The sequence below is a fragment of the Lampris incognitus genome, chromosome 13 (assembly GCF_029633865.1).
Source record: "Lampris incognitus isolate fLamInc1 chromosome 13, fLamInc1.hap2, whole genome shotgun sequence".
Classification (NCBI taxonomy): domain Eukaryota; kingdom Metazoa; phylum Chordata; class Actinopteri; order Lampriformes; family Lampridae; genus Lampris; species Lampris incognitus.
The window spans coordinates 15003855-15026783 of NC_079223.1; the positions used below are offsets into that span (position 1 = coordinate 15003855).

Consider the following 22929-nt stretch of genomic DNA (forward strand, 5'->3'; position numbering starts at 1 on the left):
AGGGCAACTGGTGGAGCAAGAAAGCAGAAGAGCTGCAGGCCTTAGCAGATCGAAATGATATGCATGGACTCTTCTCTGCGCTGAGAGCCATCTGCGGCCCAAGAAGCAATACCATAGCCCCGGTAAAAACGGCAGATGGAAGTCAGCTGTGTACTGACCTGAAAGAGATCACAGAAAGATGGAAAGAGCACTTCTGCACCCTCTTGAATCAAGAAGGATCAGCAGATCCAAATGCATGCCAGTGGCTTACAAGAAGGTCGATAAGAGAAGACCTCTGTGAGCCGATCACAATGGCTGAAGTAGAGAAGCACTTAAAGACACCAGAAGTGGGAAGGCACCAGGACAAGATGGCATCCCATCAGACATCCTGAAGCATGGCGGCTCAATACTTAAGTCAGAGCTACTAAAGCTCTAAAATACCTGCTAGCAGAACCTATGCCTTCCTCAAGACTTCAAAGATGCTTTGATTGTGACCATCTACAAGAAGAAGGGTGAACGATGCGATTGTGGAAACCACCATGGGATCTCATTTCTGTCGACTGCTGGAAAGGTCCTGGCTAAGATCATACTTAACCAGATAAAGATCCTTTCAGAAGAAGTGTTGCCTGAAAGCCAATGTGGTTTCAGATCTGGTAGATCCACCATAGTTGTATCAGGGATCTTCACCCTGACACAACTCCAAGAGAAGCAACCGAACAGCACCAGCCACTTTACATTGTTTTTATGAACTTTTCAGAAGTGTTTGACACTGTTGATAGAGACACTGTGGAAAGTGCTAGACACTTATGGCTGCCCCCACAAACTGATCAGCATCATCAAGACCTTTCCACAATGATATGACAGGGAAAGTCTCAATTGGAGGAAACATCAGTGATGCTTTCAACATCAAGAATGGAGTGAAGCAGGGATGTGTGCTTGCACCGACACTATTCACGTTATATCTCGCTGCAGTCCTAGAAACAATGTCAGCCAACTTGAGAGGTGGCTTGTACATTAGGACCCAAACAGATGGAAACCTCTACAACCTTGCGAGACTCAAGGTGCCTACCAAAACAAGAGAACTCTGTGTTCGAGAGCTTCTCTATGCAGATGACTCAGCTCTGTTTGCCAATGATCCTGGAGAAATGCAAGAAATAGTAGACCACTTCTCCTCAGCGGCTACCCACTTTGGACTGAAGATCAACGTCTCCAAAACAGAGCTTCTGTACCAGCTTCCCCCTCAGAAAAGCCCCAAAGAAGGACAGCCCAGTATTTTGGTTAACGGAGCAAATCTGAAGACCACTGAGTGCTTTACCTATCTGGGCAGTGCTGTGACAGATACAAACTCCTCTGACTTAGAAGTGGACAGAAGAATCCAAGCGGCCACAAAAAACATTCGTACCCTTCACAAACAACTTTGGTCCCACCATGACATGAGGCTCACAACAAAGATCAAGGTCTACAACATAGCTATTCTCCTGTCTCTACTATACTCCACTGAATATATGACCCTGTATCACAAGCACATCAAGAAGTTCACCAGTATACAGCTTCGTCATCTTAGAAAGCCACTGTGAATCAGATGTGAAGACAAGGTGCCCGACATGGAAGTATTGAGACGCGCTGGTACTGTCAGTGTTGAAGTCCTAATAACAGCCTCCCAGCTCAGATGGGCCGGCCACGTGAGAAGAATGCCAGACAACCGCCTTACCAAAATAGGTTTTCTACGGGGAGCTGTGCCAGGTAAAAAGGAGGCAGGGAGGCCAGAAGCTACGCTTCAAAGATGTGCTCAAGCACCACATAAAGATCTGCAGCATAGATGACTCCAACTGGGACACAGTGGCCCTGGACAGACAGAGATGGTGCTCCACAGTAAGGCAATCGAGAACAGCTGTTGAACAAAAGAGACAAGAAGCCTATGATGAGGCCCACCATGCAAGACATAACAGACCAACTCACACAACATTCGTCTGTGACAAATGTGGACGACATTGTCGGATGCCTAACAACATCAGGCAAAGGGACTGCGGATGGAAACGAGCCTATTAGCTAACACGGGTATGTTAACATTTGTTATAAATGTTGATTAATGTGCATTGTCCCTTCCCAAATAAACGTTTAAACAAACATCCATGTTTGTGCATGCACGCACGCACGCACATGTGCAGAGAGGTAAGATGCAGTCAGAAGTAATGTGTTAAAAAAAAGCATGTCAACACAGTCATGTTCTGTTTATCATCAGAGCCCAACGTGTCCAAAAGCGACTGATGTTGGTTTTGTTTGATATGTGTGTGTGTGTGTGTGTGTGTGTGTGTGTGTGTGTGTGTGTGTGTGTGTGTGTGTGTTGCTAGTGATAAGCAGACCAGGGCAGTCCCTTGGTCACTGCTAGAACAATAGCAGACAGTGTTTGACAACAGTCTGCTATTCCCCTGCATGATTTATTTTCTTCTTATTATGTTGAATTTCATGGACAAAATAACAGAGGACACAAACGCACAAGCAGAAAAGGATTTACACACACACACACACACACACACACACACACACACACACAAGTGCAGAGAGGTAAGATGCAGTCAGTAGTGTGTTTAAAAAAAAGCATGTTAACACACAGACATGTTCTGTTTATCAGAGTCCAAAGTGTCCAAAACCGACTGATGTTGGTTTTGTCTGAAGATGTGTGTGTGTGTGTCTGTGTAAATTCATGTCTGCTTATGCATTTGTGCGCTCTTGTTATTTTGTCCATGAAATTCCACGTAATAAGAAAATAAATCATGCAGGGGAAGAGCAGACTGTTGTCAAACACTGTCTGCTATTGTTCCAGCAGTGACCAAGGGACTGATGTGTGGTCTGCTTATCACTAATAACACACACACACACACACACACACACACACACACACACACACACACACACACACACACACACACACACACACACACACATTCTGAAGAGAGCTGCAGTTTGTAAGAAGGTGGGTTTAACAAAAGGGATCAGTTGGGTTTAAGGGAGTGTTGTTGTACTGAAGAAATCACCGTTTCACCAAACAAAACTAAAACTAAACCAAAATCATGCATTAGTCTACCAATTGACATACAATGGATATCAAAAAGTCCACACACCCCTGTTAAAATAGCAGGTTTTTGTGAAATCAAGATAAATCAAATCACGTCTTTATTTCGAACATGCAAAAAAAAAAAAGACCAAGCACGAATAAAACAAAACAAATGATAAAAATAAAACCAAAAGAATTCAGCAAAAATAATTTTCAATAGAGAATCCAACAAATATATGTTCGAAATGGAGCAGGAGGACGTTTAACTTCCTGTCCCCGCTCTAATGCCCAGTTAATAAACCTAAATAATAAACTTAGTTTGTCACACAGTGAAACTCCTCACTGTCAGGTGAAAAGAAGCAGCTGGCGACTCCACATGTATCGGAGGAGACATGTGGTAGTCTGCAGCCCTCCACGGATCGGCAGATGGGGTGGAGCAGAGACCAAGATGGCTTGGAAGAGTGGGGTATAAAAGCGTTTCCAAGCCATTAGATATACCATGAAACACAGTGAAGCCAATCAACAAGTGGAGAAAATATGGGATGACAGAACAGGACATCCTCCCAAAATTCATGAGAAGACATGCAGAAAACTGGTCAGGGAGGCTGCAAAGAGGCCTATGGCAACATTAAAGGGGCTGCAGGAACTTCTGACAAGTACTGGTTGCTCCCTACACGTGCCAACAATCTCCTGTATTCTTCATGTGTCGGGACTATGGGTTAGGGTGGTAAGACAGAAGCCTTTTCACATGAAAAAAAAACCCAAAACAACAAAACATCCAAACCCGGTTACAATTTGCAAAAACTATGTGGAAAAATGTGTTGTGGCCTCATGAGACCAAGGTTGAACGTTTTGGCCATAAATCCAAAAGGTATGTTTGGTACTAAAATAACACAGCACATCACCAGAAGAACACCATTCCCACTGTGAAGCATGGTGGTGGCAGCATCAGGCTTTGGGGCTGCTTTACTTTAGCCAGAACTGAGGCTTAAGTCAAGGTGGAGGGAATCATGAATAGCTCCAAATACCAGCTGATTTTGATGCAAAACCTTCAGGTGTCTGCTGGAAAGATGAAGAGGAATTTCATCTCTCACCACGACAACGACCCAAAGCGTGCCACCATCTTGGTCAAACATCATCTACCAATGATGTGAGGTCAGGGTAGGCAGTGTGATTATTTAATCAAAATAACCATATAACAAATTCATAACAACATATCAAAACCTCACTCTAGTTACAAGCATGCTGTGTTATAATGATATTTTCATGTCCTTGTCCTAAGAGCGAAACGCCGTATAGCGCACAAGCTCGCCTACTTTTTCCAATGGGAAGGGTAGGCTCTGCTTTTTTCATGATTGCCTCCAACGTTGTGAATTTCAGAGTTTGTGCATGCATATTGCGTAGCTTAAGGTGAAATCAACAGGCAAGGAAAGGCACTGCTTATGGCGGGAGTAGGAGCCAATCAGAGCCATCAAGGTGCTAAAGTGCTACAATGTCATAGATATTTGTGCTACCAATAAAGCAAGCTAGCTCATTTGAGTTTGAGCAGCTTAGCTACATTTCTGAGCGAAACCAGTGACGTCGACCATCGTACATCTTCAGAGTTTTAATAAGCTGGATTACCAGCAAAAATTACTTGTCATCAAGCAAGTCAGGCCTACACCAGCTCTCCCTGACCTCCATCAGTGTAAAGGGCAGAAAATCATCCGATCATTCCAGCCGGAGTGGTACATAGGGACAGAGTGGCTATGCGGCTCCAATGCTACCACCAGCAGGCTGTACTGCTTCCCTTGTTTGCTGTTTTCCAGAGAGCGGGACAATGTATTGGGTAGGTGCCAGCTACTGTGACCTCAACAACCTGCCTGCAGCGCTAGCCAACACGAGCGGTCCAGTTCATGCATTCAACATCAAATAGCACTGAAAACCTTTGGAAACTGCACTCCGATCAACCTAGCTTTAAACGAGGCTAAACGGCAAGTCTCCACGCACAACACGAGAGGGGGAAATCTTGAGATTTTTAAGGACTTGATAAGTGCTACTTGCTACTTAAGGAAACAGAAACTAGCCTTCAGGGGAAACAAGGAAAGCACCAGCTCATCGAACCGGGGAAACTATGTGGCGCTCTTATACCTCATCGGGGAGGAAGACCAGCAGTTGGCAACCCATCTTGAAGTTTCCTCAGTGTTTTCCGGAACATCGAACTGTATTCAAAATGACCTTATCTTGGCAGCAAGTGACACTCTTCGACAGAACATTCAAGATGAGGTAAATGCAGCCCCTTTTGTGTCCGTATAAGTCAACGAGACCACTAACACAACCAACAAAGCGCAGCTGTCAGTTGTATTGCGGTATGTTGGCCAAAATGGAGTTAAAGGGGCATTTTTGGGATTTAGTGATGTAATGCCGTGCAATTAATGATGTGAGGCAATGGTGTTAGTCATTTCACAGCTATCAAAAACCATAAAAACAAGAAAAAAAGTACTTCATATAAACTTTGACGATATCTTTGTTTAGGTTTTCATCTTGAATGTAGTTCAGCCAGGGGGCGCAATATTCTAGAATTCTGTGGCAGTTGGAAGAATGAAGAAGGATCAGACTGTTATCAAAACATCAGAGAGCACAACGGGATGTAATTTGGATTTATGAATGCCGAATGCCTACCCAGCCACTGACCTCACCGCACATCACTGCCACCTACTAATATAAACTGTCCAGGGGAAACACTGCGTGTGTGTGTTTGAGGCCTGCCGACAGAGACAGGAGTCTAAGTTAGCATGGAGAAGATTCCGTCTGATGAAAAGTGCCGCTGATCGGTGACGGCGGTGCAGCGGATAGGGGAAACAGCGCTGCAGAGTCACATTAACCCGACATCTCCTCGTTCGCTGTATTTTTTATGCTGAAACAAGGTTTTACACATTGTTGGGTTCAAGGTGATGTGAGGTAAAGATTACTCACTGACAGGGAAATCAGGAATTTAAAGTGCTTTTAATTGCGGTTCCTTTCTCGCTCTCATGCTGTTAAGCTAATAACACAGCCTGTAGAGGGTGTACGACACTGTTAAACACTGGCTGACCTCACATTTATGACTGATCCCGCTGTTTGGGATGGTTGTGGTGTGCTGATGAGAGAGAGAGAGAGAGAGAGAGAGAGAGAGAGAGAGAGAGAGAGAGAGAGAGAGAGAGAGAGAGAGAGAGCGAGCGAGAGAGCAATTCACAAGGCTACAAGAGTGATGGGCAGCAGAACTCGACGCTGAAGGGGACTCAACAAGTGAACAACAAACATTCAAACACAGACTCACGACACACAGATTAAAACAAGCACACACACACACACACACACACACACACAAGCACACACACGGACATACTCCCCTGTGCTGCACTGGTGCATAGGAGGTTCAGTGGGCGGGACCACGTGAGGGGATGTAACTTGGGATGAGTCATGGAGGTCTCAGTTGCCATGGTAACTAATCTTCACCCAATCTATCAGAGCGGCCAGCGACACTTTGCTGTTCATCTGAAGACCAACAGGACTGCTGGTCCAAAACAAGCGTCTCCTCGACCCATCTGTCCATCAACAGCTTTCAACAAGTGTGGACAGATACAAGGTCATCCTGTTTTCCTTCCGTTCTGCTTAAAAACTCAATTTTTAATCTCTACCGACTTCAGATTCTTTCTAAGTAACACGGTGTATTTATTTAAGCTGAGAGGATCTGGAAGCCATGACACGCCTTTACAAATGTAACATCCTTTTTTTTTCTGCAAGATTCTCAAATATGGGGGGTATTTGAGAAGAAATGGGAAAGGGTAAAGTTGTCTTCTTGTGAAATTGAAGTTTTGTTTTCTCCTCCGGAGAGCCTGCAGGGTCCAGCCAGGGTACACAACTTCTGAACTATTAACTCTGATGAAAAATAGTGTTTCTTCTGCTCCTACGGTGTTCGTTAGGGATGAGCAGCGACCCCAATGACAGGGGACTTGCACCTTGGGGTAAGGTAGGAGAACCAGCACTGAAGATGTGTTGCTGGTTAATACTAAAGCAAACCATGTTAGCTAGATATGAGCCAGAAAACCCTCCCCGAGTCAACACATAATAGCAACTCTAAAAGAAAGTTAACTGTTCTTTGTTTTAGTTTTAGATTTTTTCCCTTTTCTCCCCCAATTGTACCTGGCCAATTACCCCACCCTTCCGAGCCGTCCCGGTCGTTGCTCCACCCCCTCTGCCGATCCGGGGAGGGCTGCAGACTACCACATGCCTCCTCCGATACATGTGGAGTCGCCAGCCGCTTCTTTTCACCTGAGAGTGAGGAGTTTCGCCAGGGGGACGTAGCACGCGGGAGGATCACGCTACCTCCCCCCCAGTTCCCCCCGACCGACCAGAAGAGGCGCTAGTGCAGCGACCAGGACACACACACACACACACACACACACACACACACACACACACACACACACACACACACACACACACACACACACACACATACATCTGGCTTCCCATCTCCAGACACGGCCAATTGTGTCTGCAGGGACACCTGACCAAGCTGGAGGTTACATGGGGGATTCGAACCGGCAATCTCCATGTTGGTAGGCAATGGAATAGACCACTACGCTACCTGGACGTCCCTAACTGCTTCTTTTTTTTGTGTGACAGAAACCTGAACTTTGCATACTGTGTTTGCACAAAAAAAAATGCATTACACCGCTTGCAAATGTGGGTTTGCATTTCTGTAGGTCAAAAACTATTTTGCATACCGTGTGTGTGTGTGTGTGTGTGTGTGTGTGTGTGTGTGTGTGTGAAAATGGCATGTGGTTCGATGTGTGTGACTGTTGTGAATGTGTGTATTTGTGTGTGCATGAGCAGGTGTTTGGGGAAAGCAGCTTTGCCGTTTGAAAGTGTGTGGGTGCTGAAGCTGCACCGCGGGGCAGGCGGGAGGGGGATTAGCGCTCCATTAGCTGTGTCTTATCTGAGGAACGGTGCAGTCAGGCCTGGCTGGAGCCACTGGCTCTGCTTTGTTGGCGACGGCTGGTGGCGCTACTGCGTGGAGAGCAGCTGGGCCAGGTGGTCCAAACGTACCGAGCTGAATAAAAGAGAACTTAAAGCTGAAGTAATTAGCTTTTGAATTGGCACCACACACTCAGCATCTGGGAGAGAAGCTCGGAGATAATCCTGTGATGCAGATTAACACAAACTGAACCAAATATTACACCTGTCGTAACAACGCCGCCTTAAGAAGCAGTCATGTTCACAGCGGCGGTAACCTCCAAAGCCATCTGAGCTGATGTAGCAGACTATGGTTAAAGGTCCCATGAAATGAAATATGTGTTTGCATTCTTGTTACCTCTTATCTGTACTTAATTTACAGCTATTTAACATTGTGTTCTCAAAATTCACAAAAAAATGTGCTGTTCTGGTGTTTGACGATAATGTTGTTCTCTTCCTGAGAAACACAACAGTGACATCATCCTGCACCTCCCGGCATACACTAACAAAGACAGCCAACGGACGAATGAACGGGAGTGAGAATGAGAGAGGACGAGTGATCTCCTACCACCAAACCAAAACTAGCCAAAAGCATATCGACGCCCACGTTCTTCTGAAAATGACTGGCCGAGACTGGCCGTCATTCGAAGCCCACCTAACTGTCCTGTTTTACTCAGATACATCAAACTGTGGAAGTTCGCAGCTCTCTAAACGCCATTTCATGGAACCTTTAAGTTCAATTTGGACCCGCCCCTCCCATTTCACCAGCAGTCCAACTACTTGGAAATCCGTTAAAAAAGAAAACAATGAAAAATTCGACATAACTCAATAAACAGTGATGTTTAAGGAAAACATTGAGATACTCGTTCATTCACATTGCCAAACCAGAGAAGCTTGTCTCGGTCACATATTTGACGGCAGCCTTCCAAATGTTATTATAGAGAATGACTGGGACCGTTATTTCAAGTGACAGAGTGCCGTTTAGCCGGGGCTAAAAAGAGGTGAATGGCAGCCTATGAGGTTACACACAGGAGTTCAGATAATGAACAAGAGATGCTGTGTCCACTTCCAGCAACAACAGAATCAAACTCCAAATCCACAGGTTTCTGTTTCTAAATCCGTTCCGGAGGGTTTGCACATCTCATGCGTCTGTCTGCAGGCTGATGCGTGCACGTACCTGTTGGAGGTAAACAGCCCCATTGGTTTCACCTTTTCCAATGGTAGCAATTAACTCAAAATGACCCTCCCCCCTCAGTGATGCTTCAGTGACCCCCATGTTCCAGAAAAGAAGAAGGTAAAGCTATTTACCTTCCTGCCCATCCATCACAGCATGTGTCTACTCTGCTACAGTATATTCTCATCTGCCCCACAGAAAATCAATGACAACTTCATTAAATGTGGGAGCCATTTTCAACTCATTCTCATACTCTACTGGGTGGTGTGTGTGTGTGTGTGTGTGTGTGTGCAGAAGTGATGGTCAGTCACGCATGCAACACACATGTGGGCACTCAAACACACACACACACACACACACACAAACAGACAGATAAGCACTTAAGCTCAAATGATCAGCCGCTCCTTTGATTCCCTCCGCTGCTTCCTCAGTGGGCAGCAGACCTGCTTTACCTTTTTTTTAATTGTTTCAATACATTTGTTGGTTTAGTTTAATGTATTTCTCAGAGCTGTCCCTCAGGCAGGCCATTTTCTTCCTGTTTCACCACTTTCATGAAATCCCACAAAATGCTGATGCGGGTTACTGGTTTGTACCGGAAGTGTGGCCAATAAATAAATACATAAATAAACGCTAGAATGTTCTCTGTGACTTGCAATAAAAACTCTTTTGTTGGCGATCACAGGGAGATAGCTTAGTAGCGTTTCCCATTGTTTTGTTTGCCGTATGGCGGAGCCAACACGAGCAATCAGTTTTATTCAGAAACCGCAGGCTAATGGCTACGCTAATGAGCCAAAAGAGAGATAATATCTGCTGCCGGAAAGAGAGGCGCTAATAAATGATCCCACTGGGTGACACCGCACCGAGGAGCTTATTGGAAATCAATCCGCCTTCTCTAAGCGCTGCATGGAGGAAAGAGTTACTTAAAGGTTTTACCAATCAGAGGTTTCTGTATCCACAGCAGATATCAGCGAGAATCTTATGAGAAATCAAATATAAATCTGAACCTTATCACATATCAAATATCAATGAAAATCTTATATGGAATCAAATATCAATGCTAAAGCAGTGACATTTGGTGCAACTTCGTTGATTATTGACATGGACAACACGCTGTGATTCTAAACCTAACATGGTGACCCTGACATGGAATATATTTGCAGGAGCAGCCTAATATTGAGACTATGGAGCAACGCCTGGTAAAAGTAAACACAAAAGTAAAATTGTGCTGATGGTTTTGTGCATGTGCAATCAGTAGCGGTGTGGGTCATGGAGTGGATTGAAGCACTCACTGTGTATTACATTGATGGAAAAACGGGGGGAAAAATTGTGTACTCCTGCTCACAGAGCCTCTCTCACAGTGCCTATGCATACCAGAATGCATTGCACACAAGCTTCTGTATCGTTGCCCATACAATCCTCTGTGCTAATGTGGCACATCATTTCCATCATTGGAAATGTAGTTTAGCCTAGAGAAGGAGGATGTGTTTTTTGAATGGTGTCTTCAGAGTAGACCAGAGCAGATATTAGAAACCCATATTAAAAAAGACTGTAGTTTTCCCATCTGCCAATTGACGTCATGATACATCACTTGATGGATCTGGTGGCCTAGAGATACATAAATGGTATGAGACAACTGCAAGTGTTTTTCATATTCTATCCCTGTTGATTGATATAGAATTGAAAATCTTCAAATTTTCTCTTTAACATCAGATCGAGACAACATTTTTAACAGTTTTAAAATAGTTGCACTCACCTCCACATCCGACACCTTCATGCGGGTTCCCTCCTTTCCAACGAATATGTCATCTACATCCACCAAGATGTGGCGCTCCAAAGACAGACACAGTCTCTTCCCTGTCAGGTAGGCAATGGCATCTACAAACACCAGTTTGTGGAGCCAGTAGTTCAGATTGTTCCCAAACAAAACTCTCTGAATCCCATCCAGGAGTCCCAAGTCCTGGATCACTGTGGCATGGAAAGCCCGTGGTGGACTCGGACCCAAGTGGGCCAGCGCCTCGGAGGACTTTGTGCTGGCGAGAAGCACTGGTTCATAGGTGGAGTGGTTGGACTGGAAGACGGTCCAGTCGTCTCCAGGTAAAGGACCCTGCTCCACCTGGTTGGGTTTGGTTATGTAGAGGAGGGGAGCATTGGGGCTGATGCGGTAGTCCCTCAGCCCAAGGTGAGAGTGCAGGAAGAGGGGAAACCCTTTGAGCTGGGCACTTAGAAGAGAGTTCTCGTTGGCCTTGAAGAAGCCGATGATGCCCGCTCCATACTCAGCACAGTACTTGTCTAGAAGGTCGCGGTTCCACGCGTCTAGGTTGACGTATTTCAACACGTTCTCGTAGATAATCAGCGCGTAGCGGCCGCGGTTGTGCTCCGTCAGCGTGGGCATGTCACCTTTACTGGGAGCGATCTCTGTCCGGTAGCGAAAGCGGCTGGACTCCAGTATAGCCACGATTTCCTGGCCCAGCTGGGAGTAGATGCTCTCCACGAACACCAGAACCACCGGCTCTGTCCGGGAGTTTTCAACAGCCTTGACAGTTCTGAAGCGTCCCTGGCGTGGCGGCAGGAACAGGGGTGCCCGCTGGCCTCCTGCCACTCCTCCGGCATCGCCAGTACTGGCCCCTGCTGACATCCCCCCTCCTCCCCCGCAGTCGCTAAAGGGCATCGGCGGGGCTTCCTTGATCTTGGGGCTGTTGGAGACATAGTAGGCAAGGAAGGCCATGGACAGAAGGCAGAAGACAATCAGCGCCAGGATTAGGCGGTGCAGTTCCAGTTGGCGCACACCACGCACCAGTTTCCACGCGCCTGAGGCCGCGCCCACCATGGTGATGTTGGGGGCGATGGTCGAGGCAGGTGGTGGTGCCTGGCGGCAAGCGGTGGCAGTGGTGGTCCGTCAGGGATAAGGAAGAGGGGGATGAGGAGGACCGAGAGGAAGAGGGAGTGGAGGAGGGCTGAAGAGCAGACACCGGCACTGAGTTGTGCTGAGGAATAGCCATTTACGCTATGTCACCATGGCCCCCATAGTCCATGACTTTGTCTGCTCTCACTTTACCACTCTCTCCTCTTAACCAGCTGGCGGAAGGGAAGGATAGATTGCTGGAGAGAGAGATGGTGACTCCTCTGACTCAATCTCTCTCTCTCTCGCTCCCTGTCCTCCACTGGGCTTGCTTGGCCTCTAAGTGGATTGGATTTCTCCCTCTGTTTTTTTCATACACTCTCAACCTCCTTCTCTCTCCTCTCTTGGTGGATCAGCAGTTTCTCTGTCTGTCACCCAACACCAGGCGCTGCTCCTCCCTCGGCCCATGTACCAGATCAAACCAGCCAACACCGTTGAGGACAGAAGGCGATGTATGTGATCACCAGTTGGTCAGTGTGTGTGTGTGTGTGTGTGTGTGTGTGTGTGTTAAAATGCAGCGCCGTCTCAAGAATGGTGTCTGTGGGAGTCTATAAAGGTGTGTGTTTGTTTAGGTTCTCAGCAAGCTGGTGGTCTGTGACGGGGCTGCAACCTGGGCCGGACCCCCCGTGAAGACCCATTCTGTTCATCTTAAAGACCCACGGGGAGAGAGACAGACCTAGAAAGAGAAAAGGAGAGAAAAGAGGATGGAGGAAAGAAGAAGGGAGGAGGAGAGGCATTAATTCAGATCATATAGTAATAAGCTTTGGAACAGTTAACTACGCTTCCAACCAACTGTCAAGGGAGTTTTAAGCGAACTTTCCTAAAGTCATAAAGTAAAAAAATAAAACGTGAATTAGGTGTGCTTCCATCAACTGGGTGGAGCACATAATATAGCCTATGCAAAATGTAGTCATGTCAAGTCAGTGGTAATGCACCTTTATGTTTGATGCAAACCGCTGGGGAAAAAAAATCTACACTTCACTAATGAACAATTATAGACCCATATCACACCTCATATTTCCAAGTAAAATCATTGAAAAGGCTTTTTTTCCAGCAGCTGAACAACTTTTTGGCCCTAAACAACTGTTTTGATGTCTTCCAGTCAGGATTTAGACCACACCACAGCACTGAGACTGCTGTTGTTAAGGTCTTTAATGACATCTGCTGAAACACAGTGGCAGAATGTCAGTCCTTGTATTATTGGATCTCAGTGCTGCATCTGACACAGTCGACTACAACATGTTACTACACTGATTGGAAAACTGGGTGGGACTTTCTGGCACAGCACTAAACTGGTTTGAATCTTACTTAAAGGACAGGGACTGCTTAGTGTCTGTAGGTAATTACAAATCTGAGTATACAAAAATGACCTGTGGAGTTCCTCAACGCTCTATTCTGGGGCCTCTTCTGTTTACCATCTACGTATATGCTCCCACTGGTTCAGATTACAGAAAACAACAAAATATGTTATCATAATTATGCAGATGACACACAGATTTACATAACCATATCACCAGGGGACTATAGTCCCATACAAGCGCTGAGTAAGTGCATTGAACAAATCAATGATTGGATGTCTCAGAATTTTCTTAAATTAAACAAAGATAAAACTGAAGTCTTTGGAGCCAAGGAAGAACAATTAAAAGTCAGCATTCACCTACAATCGATAATGTTGAAAACCACAAACCAAACCAGAAACCTTGATGTAGTCATGGACTCAGACCTGAATTTATTAAGACAATTATAAAGTCAGCCTACTATCGCCTGAAGATATATAAATAATTAAAGGATTTATGGCTCAGCAGGATTTGGGAAAAACCTGTCCTTGCGTTTCTCTTCAGTCGACTCAACTACTGTAACGGTGTCTTTACAGGTCTCTCTAAAGAAGACAGATCAAACAGCTGCAGCTGATTCAGAACACTGCTGCTCGAGTCCTTAATAAGACCAAAAGAGTGGATCACATCACTCCAGTCCTGAGGTCGCTACACTGGCTTCTTGTCCATCAAAGTATTGATTTTAAAGCTCTGCTCTTGATTTATAAAGCGCTGAATGGTTTAGGGCCAAAATACATTTCTGACCTACTGCTATACTGTGAACCATCCAGACCTCTTAGATCATCTGGGACAGGTCTGCTTTCTGTCCCCGGAGTCAAAACTAAACATGGAGAGGCAGCTTTCAGTTTTTATGCACTATATATCTGGAACTCCCTGAAAACTGCAGGTCTGCTTCAGCTCTCAGTTCTTTTAAATCAAGGCTGAAGACTTTCCTGTGTATCGCTGCCTACGATTAAATAAAATGTGCAGCTTTTGATTTTCATCTTACACTGTAACTTTTACTCTTTTTATTTTTTAAATGTCTTTTTATTGCCTTATGTTGTTTTTCTCGCCTCGCTGAATCACAACAGAAGTTGTCAGAAAACAAAACAGTGAGAAAAAATGAACAGAGGTGTTTGTCCATTGTTTTCACTAGGCTAAGCTGTTGTAGTAATTACAAGTCAGCCAGTGTTTTCCATAATCCATGGATTATGAGTGGAATCATAATCCATTTTGACGACAGCAGATCGGATGCGAATTCTTCATTTGATTTGGTTGTTGTGTGCCATTTGCTATGTCATATTTAATTCGACAAATGTATTTCCATCGGTAATGTAATATTGAGGACGTTTTGTTGAATTTTGCCATTCATCCAGCCTTCCTAATGCCATACCCCCTCCCCATTTTCCTCTCAAATTGTACCCGGCCAATCACCTGACTCTTCCAAGCCGTCCTGGTTGCTGCTCCACCCCCTCTGCCGATCCGGGGAGGGCTGCACACTACCACATGCCTCCTCCAATACACGTGGAGTTGCCAGCGGCTTCTTTTCACCTGACAGTGAGGAGTTTCGCCAGGGGGACACCGAAAAGGCACCCCAACTGGCCAGAGGACGTGCTAGTGCAGCGACCAGGACACATACCCGCATCCGGCTTCCCACCCCCAGACACGGCCAACTGTGTCTGCAGGGACACCCAACCAAGCCGGAGGTAACACGCATTTCATTATGTTTGAAATGAATGAGTCATTGCCCTGGTCATATGACACCTGGATGACTCCATGTGATCTGTCTGATGACTTTATTAGCAGCCCACCAGGGTGTGTATGAGTGTGTGTGCCCAAAATAGCCTACGTTTCATTAACCTTTATTTCACCAGATAAAATTACAGGTGTGAAAGGTGGCTGTGACCTTCCACATTATATCAGGATATTAACCAGATCTATTCTGGGAGACACCAGGACTGAGTTGTTCTCCAGTCGCACATTTTCAGTCTCAGTTACATGAGATTATCTGTAACATCAGCCAACATAAAGACTCTACCACACGTGAGAAAACCATGACAGCAGCAGCAGAAGTGCTCTTAAACGAGAAATGAGGTCTAAATATAAGTTGTCATCCAGTCGCTTGTTTTCACTTTTAACTGTTTCAAAGCTGACTACAGTAAACCACTCATACACAATTAGTTGCATACCTAAAAACACAAAATAAAGAAATATATCAACGTTGGCTGCAGTGACTTCACTATTCAAGGAAATAAGTCATTTAAATATAAAATAATGACATACAAAAACAATAAAAAGGCTTAAAGAAAACATGTTTTAAAAAAAAAAAACAAGGGTCTTCGAGGGTTACTACTACTACTACTTCTACTCTCGGCTGCCCCCAAATCAGTAGACATTAAAGGCCTTCTCATCTCTCTGCCCATGAAGGTGGACCTGCATAAACCAAATGGAGTCTTTCCTAAGGACCCCCGGACGCACACAGGCTCATTAGCAGTTAAAAATGTATAATGTATTCTGACTGAGGTGAGCTTTACAAATGGATTAGTAGACTTAATAAATCATTTCCAAAAATATTTAGGCAGCAAAACGCAAAAAGGTCAGGACAGAGGTGACGCACTACACTTTATTTATTTATTCAATCCCCCCCCCCTCGTTTTCACCCCAATTGTATCTGGCCAATTACCCCACTCTTTTTGAGCCATCCCAGTTGCTGCTCCACCCTCTCTCTGCTGAACTGGGGGGGGGGGGCGCCCCATCCGACCAGAGGAGGCGCTAGTGCAGCGACCAGGACACATACCCACATCCAACTTCACACCCGCAGACACTGCCAACTGTGTCTGTAGAGACGCCCGACCAAGCCGGAGGTAACATGGGGATTCGAACCGCCGACCCCCGTGTTTGTAGGCAACGGAACAGACTACTACGCTACCCGGGCGTCCCGCATTACACTTTCTTGACATCTGTTGACCGTTCAGCAGCAATGTTTTTGTTTTTTAGTCCGCTGGAGGTGTGAGATTTCTGACCGAGGTGAGAAAAGAGCGAATGACAATAAAACTGGCCCCGTCTCCAAGTTGCACAGCTCCAAGTGAGACTACGCCAACGCATGCCCGACCTTCTTCACGTCTTTAAATGAGGGGAATGGGCTGATGTTTTGAGTCGGGGTCTCATCTGGGGAAAGTATGATTGAAGAACACACTCAAGAGAAGTCTGGATCAGTATCAGAAACTACACCCCAGCTCCTGGTACAGGTTTTTACCATCAGAAACCAAACAACCCAGTTTATATAAAACTAACTGAGTTCCCCTATTACAGGACTATTACTCATGCACTGTTTGTTATTGGTGATCTAACCATAACTCACTCACACTAATTGCACTTGGCACGGCGTGCACGCTTCACTATGATATGATAATTATTCAAAGCTCTAAGACGTCAGTAGGTTGATTCATGAATTCATCAGCACACTGCTGACTCTTGCCTTTGGATAAAAGCATCTGCTAAATGAGAAAATGTAGAATTTATTCTAACAGTCTCTAGATCAGCCATCCTTCCCTCTGACCAACACACGTGCACACATACAAACACATGCACACACACATTTGTATGCCTTTTAGTCAGCAGTGCAGCTCCAAGGATCATGTGAGATTTAGTACCTTGACGAAAGACACTTTGGGGTCAAAAACATACTTTACTTTAATTACATTTCTGGTATGCAAGATGGCTGTCATGTGTAGCCTGCAGTCCTTCAGAGCGTTATTCATACACATCCTCGAACATTAATGCTACACATCCTCAAGATACAATAATAGCATGAACCATGGGGGGGGGGGGGAGCAACCACTAGTTTATGTCCAGTGACATAACATCATAGACTGTACACAAAAAAGATTGAAGTAGTGCCTGTGATATCACCCATTGGTTTGTAAGGGGGCATTTTGAAGCCCGAAGTTTGGCTTTAGGTTTGCCAGAATCTTGTCAGTTGTTGCAGCCACAAAATCCAAATCTGGGCCATGGGGTTGAGCTGGGATGACAACTTGGTGGCAGACATCTTGACAGGTCTATCAACCAAGGCAGACACGCCCCAACAATCAATTTTTAAAAATCCTCAATATCTTCCTTAACGTAACAAAAATGTTCGAGCATCCGGGTAGCGTAGCAGTCTATTCCATTGCCTACCAACACGGGGATCACCGATTCGAATCCCCGTCTTACCTCCGGCTTAGTCGAGCGTACCTACAGACACAACTGACCATGTCTGTGGGCGGGAAGCCGGATGTGGGTATGTGTCCTGGTCGCTGCACTAGCGCCTCCTCTGGTCGGTCGGGCACCTGTTCAGGGGAGAAGGGGAATTGGGGGGAATAGCGTGATCCTCCCACGTGCTACGTCCCCCTGGCAAAACTCCTCACTGTCAGGTGAAAAGAAGCGGCTGGCGACTCCACATGTATCGGAAAAGTGGTAGTCTGCAGCCCTCCCCGGATCGGCAGAGGGTGTGGAGCAGCGACCGGGACGGCTCAGAAGAGTGGAGTAATTGGCCAAGTACAATTGGAAGAAAAAAAAGGGGGGGGATCCCCCCCAAAAAAGACATCATAGTAAGCAAAAATACAAATGTAGGCACTGGGGGACCATTTCTATTGCAGAGAAAATCACGACTGTAAATGAATGTATGTATGTAAATAATCACTTTGAAAAATGGGACAAACGGCCAATCGAAACTCTGCACACTGAGATTTGCAAGAGCATTCTCACAGTCTACAGGAACACCCCCCAACAATGGATGCTGAGCTGAACTAGGCCAATTTCCCTTTAATTAGGATCCAAAAGACAGCAATCCAATTCTACAACCACCTAAACACATGTGACCCCAACTCCTACCATTACAGCTGGTGCTGAGGCTCAGCTCATTCAACAGCACAAGGCATCAGGACAGCCCTCACGCCATCTGGCCCAGCCAAATCATAGCTAAAGAACAAGAACATTACATTAACTATTGGACATCCATCCATACATTATCCAAACTTCTTACCCTGCTCAGGGTTGCAGGGATGCTGGAGCCTATCCCGGCAGTCATTGGGCGGCAGGCGGGGAGACACCCTAGACAGGCCGCCAGTCTATCACAGGGCACACACACACACACACACATTTACACCTAGGGACAATTTAGTACGGCTCATTCACCTGACCTACATGTCTTTAGACTGTGGGAGGAAACCGGAGCACCCGCAGGAAACCCACGCAGACATGGGGAGAACACGCAAACTCCACACAGAGGATGGCCCGGGACGACCCCCAAAGTTGGACTATCCCAGGGCTCGAACCATGGACCTTCTTGCTGTGAGGCGTCTGCGCTAACCACTGCGCCACCATGCTGCCCCCAAGTGTTAGCTTTTACAAGCAAATTCTATCCAAAGGACATAACTGTTAAGCGCCCATGACTTATGAGCATATTTTGAATACTGCAGGGAAATAAGTAGGCTACTTTAACTAAGCGGGTGATCAGTTAACAGCATTCCACTGCTGTACAGTTTATGAGAGGCTAGTGTCACCAATACCGTTTTTCTAGACATAGCAAAAAACCACGCAGAACAGACAGGCAGCCATCAGTGGGTGGAGGCACAAGTGAAAAAGTACATCCATGCTGGAGTAAAGCTCCCAAGACTTTGGTTCGGTGTTTAGAGCAGCGGTCATATCACTGAGGGCCATGACTCTGCAGACTTGCATACATCTATCCCAAAACTCACAGCAAACTTTAATCTATCTATCAGACTATCTGACCAGCGTGACTGATGAGAAACAGAGAGACATTAACTATGTACCGACTCAGTGATCCCAGCTCGGCCATAGAGACCGGCCCACGCAGGCAGACCTGCTGTCCAGAGAAGACAGGCTGTCAGCTCTGTCCACAGAGGCAGGTGGAGACACAGCAACATCTGCTTCAACATATGAAGACATCAGAACAAAGTTCCTCACAAAAATCAAATGTCAGTTCCAAGATTTTGATGCCCTCTCTGGCCAGACTAAAATAACACATCTACTTGCAGAAAACAGGGTCCGCAGCACAGAAGCAGCAAGAGATGTCAGGTCATGTCAGCCTGAGAGACCAGCAGCCCAACACAGGACGGCTGTAGTTAGTCTCCTCACAACTCGTGCTCTGCCTTTGGCTTGACCGCTCTACTCTCTGCTGTTTACATTTCATACTTTCATATGACTTTATACTCTAATACGATTTTCTATTAATATATTGCTGTTAACTGTTTCTTTATTGATCCTAAACAAACATTAATTACTTCTACGTACAGTAGACACAGCATTCACACACACACACACACACACACACACACACACACACACACACACACACACACACACACACGTTTACTGTTTTCTGCCATTCTCCTGCTCTTTTTATCTATTTATTTCATCAACTTAATGAATTGTATTTTTTCTCTCATTCTGACGCTTTAGAAATATTGTTCATCTGACATTCATGCCAATAAAACCGAGAGCGAGAGAGACAGAGAGAGAGAGGAGAGAGAGAGACACACACACACACACACACAGAAACAGAGGGAGAGACAGAGAGAGGAGAGAGAGACAGAGAGAGGGAGACAGAGAGAGAGAGAGAGAGAGAGAGAGACATAAACATAAGTCAGTGGGGGGGGGTGATGGTTGGTGAGAAAAGACTGAGTGAAAGGGAGAATAGAGAGAAACAGATGGTGAGGTGGCATCTTGGAAGGATGTTTGAGGAGGATAAGATAGATGAAAGAAAAAGATGGTTAAAAACAATAAAACTACTTAGAAAAAAAGGACATTAGAGAGAGCAAGAGCGAGAGAGAAAGAGGGAGAGGACTGATGCAGATGAGGAGAAAAAACAGGAGGCAGCTGGGAGGAGAGAGGAGAGGGGAACAGCAGATAGAGCATTTGGAATGTTAAATAATGAATCCAGACGTGTTATGAGAGAGATCCAACACATCTTCCTTTTAGTCTGCTTTTGTGCATGCTGAGAGAGGGAGGGAGGGAGAAGGAAGGAGGGAGAGGGGAGGAGGGAGGAGAAAAAGAGGGAGGGAGAGAGCGAGGAAGGGGCAGCGACAGAGGAAGGGAGGGAGAGAGGGAGATGGATGAAGAGAGAGGGAGGAGAGAGAGAGGGAGGGAGAGAGAGGAAAGGAGAAAGAGAGATAGAGGGAGGGAGGAGAGAGAGAGAGAGGAAGGGAGAGAGAGCGGGAGGGAGAGAGAGGAAAGGAGAAAGAGAGATAGAGGGAGGGATAGAAAGATAGAGGAAGGGGGAGAGAGAGGGAAGAGAGCGAGAGGAAAGGAGAAAGATAGAGGGAGGGAGGGAGGGAGAAAGAGATAGAGGGAGGGAGAGAGATAGAGGGAGGAAGGGAGGGAGAAAGAGAGATAGAGGGAGGGAGAGAGGGAGAGAGATAGAGGGAGGAAGGGAGGGAGAGAGAGAGAGCATATAATGAATTGAAAAAAGGTGTGTAACACATTCAAATAAAGATCTTCAATCTTTCAGAGCTTTCTTTCTAAAATCGTCCGTCTGTTATCTGAATACACCAGCCAGCTTTCAGGAGGAGTCATGAGAACCAGAAGTCTGTCGCTATCCTGAAGAATTTGATCACTCAAGCCGAATAAAAAAATAGTTTGGACTGACAGAAATGAGAGCTGGCCATCAGAAAGACCTCTATTCCAAACCTTTAGGACAGAGAGATGGAGAAATGAGACGACACGAAGAGATTATGAGAACTGACTTTCACCCCAACACCTTCTGGGCTACGGCTGAGGAAACCCAACATCAAGTCAAACGGGTGTCGACCTTCAACCTTTTACCAACGTGGGTTCTATTTTCATAGTTTTTTTTCCATCATCAGTTATGATGTAATTTTCCTCACCGCCTTCATTCAGTAGATTGTGGACATGGACCACCGCTGGACTCAGCTTTACAGCGGTGTCTTATGGGACAACTGAACAGGAGTGTCAGACAAGTTTCAACAAGTCCAGTTCAACCCAGTTATCTAAACCACATATGTGAAAGTGAACGTTAAAAGTTATGATGTGAAATGTCCAACAGGATCAATGGTGGATGACACCGCTGATCTACTTCCTGGTTCGAAATCTCCACAATGAAGCGGGTGATGCTGTTAAGTCAGCACGCTGGGAGAAATAAAAACAGAACCAAGGAAAGAGGCGGGGATAGAAATGTAACCGCGTGAAGAGCAAATCACCCCTCAGCCTCTGAGAGAGACAGCAACAGAGAGAGAGAGAGACAGAGAGAGAGAGAAGAGACAGACAGACAGAGAGAGAGGCGCGAGAGCGAGACAGAGAGGAGAGAGAGACAGAGAGAGAGAGTGAGAGAGAGAGAGGAGAGAGAGCGACAGAGAGACAGAGAGACAGACAGACAGAGAGAGACATAGAGAGAGGAGAGAGAGAGAGCGGGCGTGGGGGGGGTGTAACACTGATAGAGGCTGCAGGTCAGCCAAAAGTCAAACAGGGTTTCACCTTTATGTGCACAGGAACATTCACCCGTTTCATTAGTTCCTGCCTCCAGCATCACTGGTGAAGAAACGAAGAGCGCCGAATGAAGGAACGAACTGTCCTGCACACGGCTGGAAGGACAGAATCCCACAGACGTGGCAGGCAGGTGACAGATGGACGGACAGAATCCCACAGACGTGGCAGACAGGTGACAGATGGACGGACAGAATCCCACAGACGTGACAGACAGGTGACAGATGGACGACTGACCCGACAGACGTATTAATTGGAGGATAGATGGAATTGTGACAACCCGTTTTGGCGAGATATGTGTCCCTGACAAGTCAATATCACATCCTCAGTGACTGCTGCTGCTGACAGGTCTGGAAGGTGATGTCACACTTTAAACCTGAGGTTCACAACATTTTTGGACCAGTTTCCTTGTTTTGAGTGTGTAGATGTAAATTAGAGTCAAACTGAGTGATGACTGTGTGCTTGCCAGCCAGTCAGCCACAGCTGGACATACTGATTCTGACACACACACACACACACACACACACACACACACACACACACACACACACACACACACACACACACACACACACACACACACACACACACACACACACACACACACACACACACACACACCTAGCTGCTTGCCAGCAGCCATACCAGCATGTACCCTTGGTTCTGCTGAATGACAGAAGCTAAGCAGGTGTGGGCTTGGCTAGTACTTGGACGGAAGACCCCCTGGGAAAACTCGAGTTGCTGCTGGAAGTGATGTTAGTGGGCCAGCAGGGGGCAGCCTTCCCTCTGGTCCCAATAAACAACAACAACAAAATGGCCCAGTGCAGTGACGGGGGACACTGTGCTGTAGGAGACGCCGTCCTTCAGATGAGACGTTAAACCGAGGTTCTTACTCACTGTGGTCACTGAAGATCCCATGGCACTTAACACAAAGAGTAGGGGGTCGGTCCCCCGGTGTCTTAACCTGGCTGTCCCCCATATGGCCACCTAATCACCCCCCCCCTCCCATGTGATTGGCTCAATGATG

At 46.1% G+C, this 22929-nt stretch overlaps 1 protein-coding gene across 5 annotated transcripts in view; it reads right to left on the bottom strand.

Moving 5' to 3' along the window:
* Nucleotides 1-22929, bottom strand: part of ndst2a (N-deacetylase/N-sulfotransferase (heparan glucosaminyl) 2a) — a 152419-nt gene that overhangs the window by 28384 nt on the left and 101106 nt on the right. For all 5 annotated transcript variants that reach the window (XM_056291567.1, XM_056291566.1, XM_056291565.1 and 2 more), the window contains one exon: nucleotides 10942-12763. In XM_056291567.1, the coding sequence (XP_056147542.1) occupies nucleotides 10942-12015 (1074 nt within the window). In that variant the 5' untranslated portion in view covers nucleotides 12016-12763. The remainder of the gene's footprint in view (nucleotides 1-10941; nucleotides 12764-22929) is intronic.